This window comes from Erythrolamprus reginae, chromosome 4 (genome assembly GCF_031021105.1).
Source record: "Erythrolamprus reginae isolate rEryReg1 chromosome 4, rEryReg1.hap1, whole genome shotgun sequence".
NCBI lineage: Eukaryota > Metazoa > Chordata > Lepidosauria > Squamata > Dipsadidae > Erythrolamprus > Erythrolamprus reginae.
The window spans coordinates 80,129,242-80,141,284 of NC_091953.1; the positions used below are offsets into that span (position 1 = coordinate 80,129,242).

At 36.6% G+C, this 12,043-nt stretch overlaps 1 protein-coding gene across 6 annotated transcripts in view; it reads right to left on the reverse strand.

Moving 5' to 3' along the window:
- CNKSR2 (connector enhancer of kinase suppressor of Ras 2) overlaps nucleotides 1-12,043 on the reverse strand; it is a 326,584-nt gene that overhangs the window by 53,954 nt on the left and 260,587 nt on the right. For all 6 annotated transcript variants that reach the window (XM_070750725.1, XM_070750722.1, XM_070750728.1 and 3 more), the window contains 2 exons: nucleotides 11,599-11,670; nucleotides 3,965-4,032 (listed from right to left, as the gene is read on the reverse strand). In XM_070750725.1, the coding sequence (XP_070606826.1) occupies nucleotides 3,965-4,032; nucleotides 11,599-11,670 (140 nt within the window). The remainder of the gene's footprint in view (nucleotides 1-3,964; nucleotides 4,033-11,598; nucleotides 11,671-12,043) is intronic.

Genomic DNA, 12,043 nt, shown 5'->3' on the forward strand with positions numbered 1-12,043 from the left:
CTCTCGCAATTTTGAACTGCTAACAAGAGCTTACAAAACATTTGTCAGATCAACCCACATTGCATATCTGACATCAACACAATTGAGAGAGTCCAGAAATATTTCACAAGAAGTGTTCTTCATTCCTCTTCTCACAACGAAATACCTACGGAGAGGGGCGGCATATAAATCCAATAAATCTAATCTAATCTTTACTCCACCAGACTTGAAATTCTTGGTTTAGACAACTTACAACTCCGTCGTCTCCGTTCCGACTTAATTATAGTTCATAAAATCATATACCAAAATGTCCTACCTGTTAACGACTACTTCACCTTCAACCGCAGCAACACACGAGCATGAAATCGATTTAAACTAAATGTCAACCGCTCCAAACTTGACTGCAAAAAATACGACTTCAGCAACAAAGTAATCAACGCCTGGAATGCACTACCTGATTCTGTGGTTTCTACTCCTAACCCCAAAACCTTTAACCTTAGACTATCTACAATTGATCTCTCCTCCTTTCTAAGAGGCCTGTAAGGGGCGTGCATAAGCGCATCATTGTGCCTACTGTCCTTGTCCTATTGTCTACTTTTTATCATTATCTAATGTTTAATATGTACAAATTATCACCTTATAATTGTTTGACAAATAAATAAATAAATAAAATAAAACAGTGCCTCCCACTCGTAGCCCCTCCAATCGACACAGAAGGATACCATGGTTGATGGTATCGAAAGCTGCTGAGAGGTCAAGAAGCACCAGCACAGAGGATAAATCCCTGTCCCGGGCCTGCCAGAGATCATCCATCAATGCGACCAAAGCAGGTTCCATGCTGTAGCTGTATGGAGCCGGGAAAGACCCCCTCCCCAAAGAAGCATTGACAATCTCCTGGACCCAGCTCCGTGTCACCCCTCTACTGGCTGAAACCAGCCAGGAGGGACACGGATCCAGCAAACAGGTGGTGGAACTCACAGCTCCAATGGCCTTGTCCACTTCATCAGGTCTCACCAGATCAAACTCTTCCCAGACAGATGGACAAGGATGGGCCCCAGTCACCTCGACTGACTCGTTGTCGAGGTCTACCCGGATCCGAGCGACTTTATCAACGAAAAATGTGCTAAAATCCTCGGCACTACTCTGCAAGGGCTCCCCACCTCCCTCCTGGTTAAGGAGGGAGCAGGTCACCCTGAACAGAGCAGCTGGGCAAGATTCCACTGATGCAATCAAGGCGGCATGATACGTGCAACTTGGTGCCTTGAGCGCCGCTTTGTAAGTCTTAATGTGAGCTCTTACAAGTGTCCGGTTGGATTCGGACTTACTCTTCCTCCATTGTTTCTCTAGACATGTCTTCTGGCATTTCAACTCCCAGAGCTCCTCCTGCCACAGAGAGATCACAACGAAGCAATCCAGTCAAGAGCCTTCATCACAGCCTTATTCCAGACCACGGCAAGAGACTCTGCCAAATTGTGGACGAGTGCATCTGGTATGACCCCAAGCGCCCTTTGAAAGCCCTCTGGGTCCTTCAGGCGTCTGGGTCAGAACCACATAGTTGGTTCTGCCTCCCTGTGGGGGAGGATTGGAGCCAGGAAGTCAAGCTGCAGTAGAAAATGGTCTGACCATGACAAAGACAAAGCCCCTTAGTCTCAGACCATTACTCAATTGCTCACAGAGGAATACCATGTCGGGTGCATGTCCCCCCTCTTGAGTCGGACCCTGTACTACTTGAGTCAGGTCCACGTCTGTCATGGTGGCCATGAACTCCTGCACTAGCCCAGAGGTTTCACCGAGCTACAGTAGGTTAAAGTCCCCCAAGACAATAAGTCTGGGGAAACCCACCGCCAGCCCGGCTACCTCCTCGAGCAGCACAGGCAGGGCTGTTGACATGCAGCTGGGAGCAGGTAGATGAGCAACAAACCCACCTGAACCCCTAAGTCCAACTTCACCAGGAGAGACTCACAACCCGCAATCTCTGGAGCAACGAGTCTACGTAGGCGAAGGCACTCCCTGGCTATAATAGCCACTCCTCCCCCCCTTCTCTGGGGTCAAGGCTGATGCCTAAAACCCAGCTGGGCAAATTTCAGAGAGAGGAACTCCTCCCTCTGGGCCCAGCCAGGTTTCAGTCACACATGCCAGGTCGGCCTCCTCCTCCAGGATAAAAATCCCGGAGGAGGAGAGCTTTATTAACCACCAACCTGGCATTGAGTAGCAGCAGCCTGAGCCCAGGACCAGGATTACACTTGTCACCATATGAATGGAATGATTGTTTTTATGGTTTTTTAGGAGGGGTGGTTCTAGATTTTTAATTAATTAATTGGATTATATTATGTATTGTATATTTTATATATTGTGAGCCGCCCCGAGTCCTTGGAGAGGGGTGGCATAGAAATCCAATAAATGATAATGATAATGATAATGATAATGATAATGAATGATAATGATAATACCTATTCTATTCTATATATTTTTTTAAAATTAAATTTTTACTACCAGGCAAGACAGAAATATTTCTTTTAAAGTCACATGTTGAACTCATTAAAAAAGGGCAACATCAATCTGCACAGTGTAATGTTCTAAACAAATGTCTTTTGTTCTACTGTATGTACTTTTGTCTAATAGAATAAGTAAAAGATAAATTCGGTTTGTGAATTAAACTTCTGCTTGCAGAAAGAAAACTTCCATTCCTCTTAAAGTTGTGAAGGGAAGTAAACTCCAATTGAGGAGGAGCTCCAACTGACCCTCTACAAGAGCAACAGCATGGGGGAAGATGACTGAATGGTAAGTGAGACTATCACCCTCCTATCAACCCCAGTGGAAATTGTAGTACCCCATTCAGGGGTGAAAGGGGTCATAAAAGCTCTAATATACTCAGTGTGCACCTAATGCTTAGTCAGCATGCAAACAATACAGAAGTTGGGATTGTGAGTGAGAAAGCTACCCCAACACATGAAATTAAAGCAGGTTGATGGTTCCATTGTGGGGGGATTTGTCCACCCCTCCCTAATAGAACTGGTTCACCCAAAACTAGGAACTCACCAAGAGAGCATTCAGTTCATGGTGACTCCAAAAATGACAGAAGCTATGATACTGGAGTTATCCTGGCTGACCAAGTGGAAATCTGTTGTCATTGGGGAAAGGGAGAGAGTTGCGTAGCGATGGCAGGGAAGAGCCACACCTCCATGTGTGTGTATGCTGGTGACCCAAAGCTGTGCACGCAGTGCACCAGTAGCGGCAGTAAGTAGCAACCACCGCCTGATCTGGTGGTGTTGCTGTCTAACCCATATTTTTCTACTTTATGGTCTTTATGGTAGGTTATGGTCTATTTTATCAAATGTCTTACTGAAGCCCAAGAAAATTATATCAACAGCATTCCTCTTGTCCATTAAGGCAGAGAGCTTAATAGTCAAGACTCCATGCAAATTACCTTCAGAAGCTAGGGCCCCTCCCTGGAGGGTTGCAGAGTAAATGATAATAGTATATGTTTTTCAGGTATCTCCTACAGTTTAGGGGGTCCGCCTGTCAAGTTACAAAGTAGGGGGAAGGGAAGGGGGAGATGAAATGTAGGCTCCAGACATCAAGAAGACAATCATGAGAACCAATGACACTTTGGCATGTGTTTGCCAGAGCCAAAGACATTTTCTCATAACAATATAATGAGACTCAATTGGACAATACTCTACTCTAATAGGGGGAGAGCGAATCTGTACTTTAATTATGTGGGTTTGCATTAGAACTGGTTTTGCACTAACTAGTGCTGAAATTATGTACTCAATAAAGTTTTGCATTCTGAGTTTGGATCATCTCACTCATGCTTGCTTGGTTGGGTTTGTCCGTTGGAATGTTGACAGGTGCACTGAAAATGAATTTGAATTGTAACACATTGCTATATAATGCTAATCTGTCTACATGTGAAGGAATATTCTAAAATAATCATTCATTTTAATTAAGTAAACTGAAATAGGTAAAGCCATTAACTTTTTACCTTGTTCTTGTTTGATCCTTTCCCTTTCTGCATATCCAGCAGCAAGCATACTAATTCTGTTCAACCACCTGAAATAACATGTTTATTGATATGACTGACACATTTATAGGACATTTATTAAAACTATAAAACATCTGGATAAGATCAAGACAGAAAAGCTACTTGCTAATTTTATAATTAGGTCTTCAGTAAGTTAAACATTAAAAATGGTTTAACATATTGAAAGCTTCTCTAAATTTGTTTTACATATGCTAAATTATCTAAACTATTGTTCCTCATACCAACAAGAAGTTTAAATATAAAATGGTTTTGTATATTTTTTAATGCTAAATTTCATGAATCAAGTACTAAAACAACACAGGTACAATTGAAGGCATTAAACAGGGAAACCTAAGGAATCCCCTTCTATGTTAAATGTGAAAACTTCTCTATGAAACATGAAGTGAAGCAATACTTATGGTACTGAAAAAGATAACAAGTCTATTACTCTAACCTGCACATTTTTGGTTATCGTTATCCAGAAAGTACATCATTATCCAGAAAGTACAATTAGATAAGGTTCTGAGCACCCAATACGTCTGTCAAGAAGACAGTCATACTGTATGTAATAAAATTAGACCACTTTTTATATACCATATTTTTCAGAATATAAGACACTCCAAAGTATAAGACACACCGGAGTATAAGACACACCTTAGTTTTGAGAGAGGAAAATAGAAGGGGGGAATCTACCTACCAGGTATTCATCTGGCTAACATCCTTAGTCTGTTCAGCTTCAGCATATTATTTTATTCCCCTAGTTAGGGCTGAAAAAAGCCTTTTTCAGAGGGAGTAGGAATGAAAACAAGTCTGTAAAGACTTAAGGCAGGAAAAAAAGCCTTCTTCGGAGGGAGTAGGAAGCTAGGAAAATCATTACCATCTAGTTGGGGCTGGAAAAAAAGCTTCAAAAAAGCTACATTCAGAATATAAGATGGACACAAATTTTCAGCCTCTTTTAGGGAGGAAAAAGATGCACCTTATACTCAGAAAAATACGTTAAATTTGTCAGGATTATTAACTTACTATTATTATTAGATTTCTATTCTGCCTTAAAAGAGCAGAGACAGGGAGGGGGGGAGGGAGAAAGGTAGGGAAAGGACAGGGAGTGAGAGAGAGAAGGAAGGAGAGAGGGAGAGGAGGGGGGGATAGATGGAAAGGGGAGAGGAGAGAGGGAGGGAGAGAGGGAGAGAGAAAGCGGGGGGAGATCAAGATAGTGAACATATGACCATCCTGTGAAGTGGGTTGGATTTAAGAGTGTCTGTCAGCCAATTTGTTTCATGATTATGGAGGTCTAGAACTCAGTTTCCAGTTTCTAAAGCTAACACTTTACATTCCATTTGTGACACATCTCATAGAAAATTATAGTAATAATAGTAATAATAACACCAACATTTCTACAGCTTTCTATGTCCTTCTAACACAGGGATGTCAAATTCAAGGCCTGTGGAATGCTTAAATCTGGCCCGTGGGATTGACTAGAAATAGCAAAGGATTGGCCCGTACTGCCTCTGGCAGCCAAAATAGTGTAGGGAGGGCAGTGTACGGCCATTCATATCCCGTTATCTGCCTGGACGACCCGGATTGTGGGGGCAATATGCTGGCTCTGTTAAAAAGTGCTATTGCTAACATGTTGTAAGCCGCCCTGAGTCTAAGGAGAAGGGCGGCATAAACATTGAATAAATAAATAAAAATAAAATAAATACAGCATTCTGCCAGCCAAAATGAAGCATAGGCTGGCAAAGTGCTGCAAGAGGTCCATATCTAGACAGAAAATGGGGTGCAGGGGGGGCACACATAGCCCCCCTGAGCTCCATTTTGGTCAGCAGGGTGCTGTAAAAGGAGTCCATCCTATCTCCCCACTCGACCAGCCCATGAGAACTACAATGCTGATCCGGCCCTCAAAGAAATCCAGTTTGGCACCCCTTTTCTAACAGCTATATTTTTGCCTTTGTTGTAGACATTTTATATAAAAATATTATAATATAATAGTTTCAGAAATGAAAGGTAAGTTTTATTCCATTTTGCCATGAAAGAAGAGGACCCTATTGGTTAAGCTGAATACTTATAATAATGAATGGAAACGTATAGAAGCCTTGATGACTTCTATAAGTAAAAAAAATGATAATGCGACAAAATTTTGAGGATTATTTTTTTCTGCCAAAGTATGCAATAATATGTCTATAGAACTTTACCTTGACATCTGTTAGTTTCTATATCATGGATATTTTTAAGCACTATTTGAAATAAACTAAAAAAATAAAAGAGCAAGCTGGTGAATCTCGTTTGAATCTGCAGGTATTCCCACCATTCTATATTAAAACCTTCAGCTTCCATTTCTAATCTTGTTTTTATTTCTCCATTAGTTTTGATTATGTCTTTATATCTTATTATGCTGCTTCTCTTTCTCAAATTTGGATGAATGAGAGCATATAATGGAGCGTACCAGGTCGGGATCCCTTTATAGAATTGTTTTTTGATTTTTAGCCAAACTGTGAGCAGAGATTTCCTTATGAGATGGTTAGTAAAGTATTTATGAATTTTGGGTTTATTTTCCCATAAATAAAAATACCAGCCCAATTGGAGGTTGTGACCTTCTAAAGTGAATAGTCTTTTATTAGATAGTTGTATCCAATCCTGGACCCAGACAAGAGTTGAGGCATGATAATAGTCTTTCCAATTTGGTAATGCCAATCCTCCATCCTCTTTTTTTTCCTTGCATATATTTTAAATGGATCCTAGGACTTTTGTTTTGCCAGATAAATTTATTTGTTATGTTATTTATTTATTTTGAAGAAATCTTGGGTTAGATAAATGGGAATTGTTTGGAAGAGAAAATTTATTTTTGGTAGAGTGTTCATTTTGATTGTAGCTAACCTTCCAAGAAAAGAAAGCTGTAATTTGTCCCATTTCTCTATCTTTTTAAATTTTATTTAGCAATTTGTCATAATTATCCTCTTTCAGGCTTGAAACCCTTGCCGTTATATCAATTCCTAAGTATTTAATCTTTTTAGTTATTTAAATATTTAGTTTTGTGGCAATATTTGCTTTTTGCATATTATTCATGTTTTTTACTATCATTTTTGTTTTAAGTTTGTTGATTTTTAAACCTGCCACTTTATAGTCCACATTTAAGAGGGAAATAGGACAATAATTGGCAATATCAGATGAGTCAGTGTCTTTTTTGGCTATTAATGCTAAATTAGCATCTTTCCAAGAAGATGGAATTTTCCCTTCTTCTAGGACAGTGGTTCTCAACCTTTCTAATGCCACGACCCCTTAATACAGTTCCTCATCTTGTGGTGACCCCCAACTATAAGTTTAGCACCAATTCTTCCCACAGATCTTTAAGCTGATTGGCAAGAGGTCAGAGAGACACCCCCCTGTAAACACCTGACTGGTTGGATTGTAAAAATATGTTCCGAGATGCTAGAATAGAAGCTTTAGTTGCTAACACCATTGGAAATTTGTCTTTTCCCATGGTCTTAGGCCACCCCTGTGAAATGGTCGTTCGACCCCCAAAGGGGTCCCGACCCCAAGGTTGAGAACCACTGTTCTAGGACATCATTATAGAGCTCTAGAAGTGTTCCTTCTGCTTCTTTTGGAAGATCTTTATATAATTCAATCGGAAGGCCGTCTGGCCCAGGGACTTTATTATTTTTTTGTCTTTTAATTGTTTCTTTCAATTCGGTCATTGTAATCTCTTTGTTTAATAGCTCTTTTGTATCAATTGGAATTTTGCGAAGGTTTGCTCAAGTAAATATATCTTGTATAATTAATTCCTGATTCTCATTATTTGAGTCTTGATTTTCGTATAATTTGCTGTAGAAGTCGCTAGCAATCTGTTTTCTTTTTTTGTCTAGCTCATGGCATACCTCTCCAGCATCTGTTTTAAGAATCAATTTTTTTTCTTTTGTTTTTTAAGTTTATTTGCTAGCCACTTGCTAGGTTTGTTAGCATTTTCAAAATAGTATTGTTTACTATTTTTAATCTGTTGCGCTAATTGTTCATTTTCAATCAAATTTAGTTTATGTTTAGTTAAGAGCACCTGTTGTTTTAGTTCGGAATTCTGGGGATATTTTTTGAATTCTTCCTCTAATTTCTTGTATTCATCTTCCAATTTATCAATTTCTAAGCTTTTCATTTTGTGTTCTTTGGCCATGTAAGAGATTGCTATGCCTCTAATTACCGCTTTGGCCGTATCCCATAGGTTTTGCAAATTGGTATGTTCTTTAATATTTTCCTGGAAAAATAGTTTTAGTTCTTTTTCCAATTTTTGTTTGAAAGCCTCTTGTTTTAGAATTGATTTTTTACATGTCCATCTGCTAATTTGCTTTTTACGTTTCCAGGTTAATTTTAGAGCATTATGGTCCAATGCTAGATTAGTTTCTATCTCGATAGTTTCAATTTGGGTATTTATTTCAATTGTAGTCCAAAACATGTCAAGCCTTGACCATGATTTGTGTCTATTAGAATAATATGTAATTTTTTTTAACTTGAGGGTTTCTTTCTCTCCAGGTATCTTTACGTTTAAATTCTTTAATTAATTCTAAAAAGGAAATTGGTAAGGTTTTTTTCTTTTGTTTTTGCAATCCACTGTTTTTATAATCATATTCTCTATTAATTATTCTGTTAAATCTCCCATCAGACATATATTTTCTTTTGCGAATTCCCTAATTTTGTTTTGCAATTTTTTATAATTTTTTTCTTGGCCTTCGTTAGGGGCATATATATTAACCAGAGTTATAGCTTCCTGATTTTTTTGAATTTCCACGATTAATATCCTCCCATATGTATCCTTGTATTTTAATGTTGCCTTAATATTTATATTTCTATAGAAGATCAGTCCTCTTTTTTTTTCTTGGTCTAGTGATGTAAATAAATTTCCCAGTTTATTTTTTTTGAGAAGATATTCGAATTTTTCTTTGATGTGGACCTCCTGTATAGCTATTATGTCTAAGTTATTTTTAGCTAATTTGTTAAGAAATTTGTTTCTCTTTTTAGGTGCATTTAATCCGTTTATATTTGCAGATATAAACATCAGGTATCGAGAAAGAAAAACCATTAGACGAAATATTAATGGGTTCACAAGAAAAATTAATCAAAAACTTTACTGTTGTTTATTAATCAATAAAATAAATCTATCCGAAACAAAAATCAACAGAGACAAATGGAACCTAAATTTCAAGTCAGAGATAAAAATGGAAGAATGGCAACAAATATGGAGCAGGAATTATAGGCTAACTTTGGCAACATCCTATAAAGAAAATGTAATTAAAATGTATTATAGCACATTTTATGGCACATCACTCCTGCCAAATTAGCTAAAATTAACAAAAATTTGTCACCTCTTTGCTTGAAATGCCAAAAAGATTATGGATCATATTACCACCTATGGTGGCAATGTTAAAAAGCTTAGTTCTTCTGGAAAAAAATTGGGAAATGGATTGATGAAATTTTAAAGATAAACTTAGACAAAACACCACAATGCTTTTTATTAGAAATCATTCACCAACATTTAAATAAAAATTAGCCGTTGCCCAAATATGGAAAAAGGAAGAAATCCCACAAGAAGAATTAGTATTAGAAAAAAATTATACAATGTGCAGAAATGACTAAATTGACTCTAGAAACAAAAGGTAACGAGGAAACGCAATTTTATGAATAGTGGAACTTATTTTATTATTGGCTAGAAAATAGGAACAAAACTTGTTAAGTATGCTATAAATCACTTGACTATGTAAATAATAATCACACCTGGTGAAAGCCTATTGGGTTATATAAAATAAAGCTATGAATTATTAATTAAGACTACTATTTGTTTCTCATGTTATATATATACATATTTCTCATTTTTTGTAAATTTTACAAGTTATATAGAATTTTAAAGTTAGCTATAACCTGGCTAAAGAGAATATACATAGTTCAGATTATTATACAGACTTGCTGTGCACTCGCCCATATATTTATTATGTGTACTTTAATTGATGTACTGTCTTTTTTGTGTGTGTGTTTGTATTGGGGTTTTTTGTATTATATTTGTAAATATAAATTTATTAATAAAAAATAAAAGAGCAAGCTTGCTTGCTGCAAAACAAAAAAATGTAGACTTCCTTATAATCTTTTCCAGATTATATCAGGATTTTAGGTAAACCTAAAGAATTTGGTCAGCTGTTCGGGGGAAAAAACAGACCATGGTAATGGGTGCGGGAGCTAAAACAACTTGAGAGAAGCAAAAAATCAGTGTGCTTCCTTGTAAATGTTTTATGACAAATATAGTTTCCAGCCCTTTGTGAAGCATCACATGAAAGATACTGTGTAACAGGGTATTGTAGATAACCTCAAAGATGCCTTAGAGAAAACATGTGGTAACATGTTATAAAAACCCAGAAAAAGAGAAAATGTTTGAAAGAAACTCAGTAAGCTAAAGCAAAATTGGGGGGAATAGGCAGTCAGGCCCTCAAGTTTCTGTTACTATTGCCTCCAGCAGTAAAGAATTCCAGTGAAATTTGTGGAGTCTGATTTAATCCATCTTGAACAGCAAACATACTTATATATTTCTAAATGTCTATTCATAGGCAAAACAAAATGGAACAAAGCAATCTAAACAAAAAAAAAGACAATCTGAATTTTAGATCTCATCCTCATGAACTTATTTCTTTAAATTTGGTAGGCTTCATATCCATGGTGAAGTTTACATTGCATTTATTTTCCTTTCCTTTCCCTTTCCTTCCCTTTCCATCCATACTATAATCTTGCTAGGAGTTTTGTCAGTGATTACATTCCAATAAGAGTAGAAATATATTTAAACAATACTTGAAGAGGCAATGTAACTCTCTTTTTCATAATCTGAGTTTTCTAACATGATGTGATATACATAATTTTATTATGTTTCATAATAAATTAATGGTACAGAGAAACACTAAGGTTAACAGTAATTTGTAATAATTTTTAACAATAAGAGTAAAATACACATTTCATTAAAAAAGCTAATTCCATTTAACAAATGTCTTCTTTTTGAAAGACATAATATTTCAAAGACAGGGAAAATACATCTGTTGGAAGACAAAATGATCTGATTATATTGGAACATATTGAACTATGCTACATGTACATAGTAGAATTTGGTCACACACACATTCTTGATTTAATGTCAGGGAGTGAACTACATGCAATACAATATCAACAGTACAGAAGAAAACAGAGTAGTTACAGTACAGTACAGTACAGTACTGTACTGTACAGGCTGCACAATCTGTTTTCAGAACTGTCTACTGAATTTTGCTACAGGATTGTTGTGTCCAAAATCACCCATTAAATCCAGAAGATTTTTATCTTTCCAGAAACTTTAATACTCAAAAGTTATCTTCAACAGACTTGTATTTATACGTCTGTTATACTGTACATGTTACACTGTGTAATGTATAGATAAAAGCATACACAAACAAAATAGCATTTTTGAATGAAATGTAATTATCTTACATATTTTTCTATATTTTCATGGGCGGTCTTTAAAACTATATATTTTATTGAATTATACGCAACACAAAATATAAAATAAAATTTATAAAATGAAAAGATCTTTTAGAATGAATTACCTGTTCAAATCATCTTGATGTTCAGCAGCAAAGTAAAAACTTTTGATTTTGGGATGACATGCCTTGAATGCACTACACAAAAAATATAAAAAAATCATAACAAAATACTAAATACATTTTGTATTTTCTGCATTGTCTGCATTCTTTCTGCATTTCATGTTCATGTTCTCTTTTTGTAAAAAAAATCTGCTTTTATAAATTGACATCAATAATATTTTATGTCTATTTCTGTTTTTAACTGAAATATGTATGTGTAATCAAATAATACTCTTAAAATATAATGATGTGACTCAACTTAAGAACACAGTGAATTCAATAGTCTGATGTTGCAATTCTACAGATGCATCTCTAGCTATGTCATTGGAGCTTCAACTTCTTAGTAGTTGAAGGGATTTAGGACATTTAGCCTCCACCAGTTGGATGAAGCTCTTTCCTCTGCAGCAGC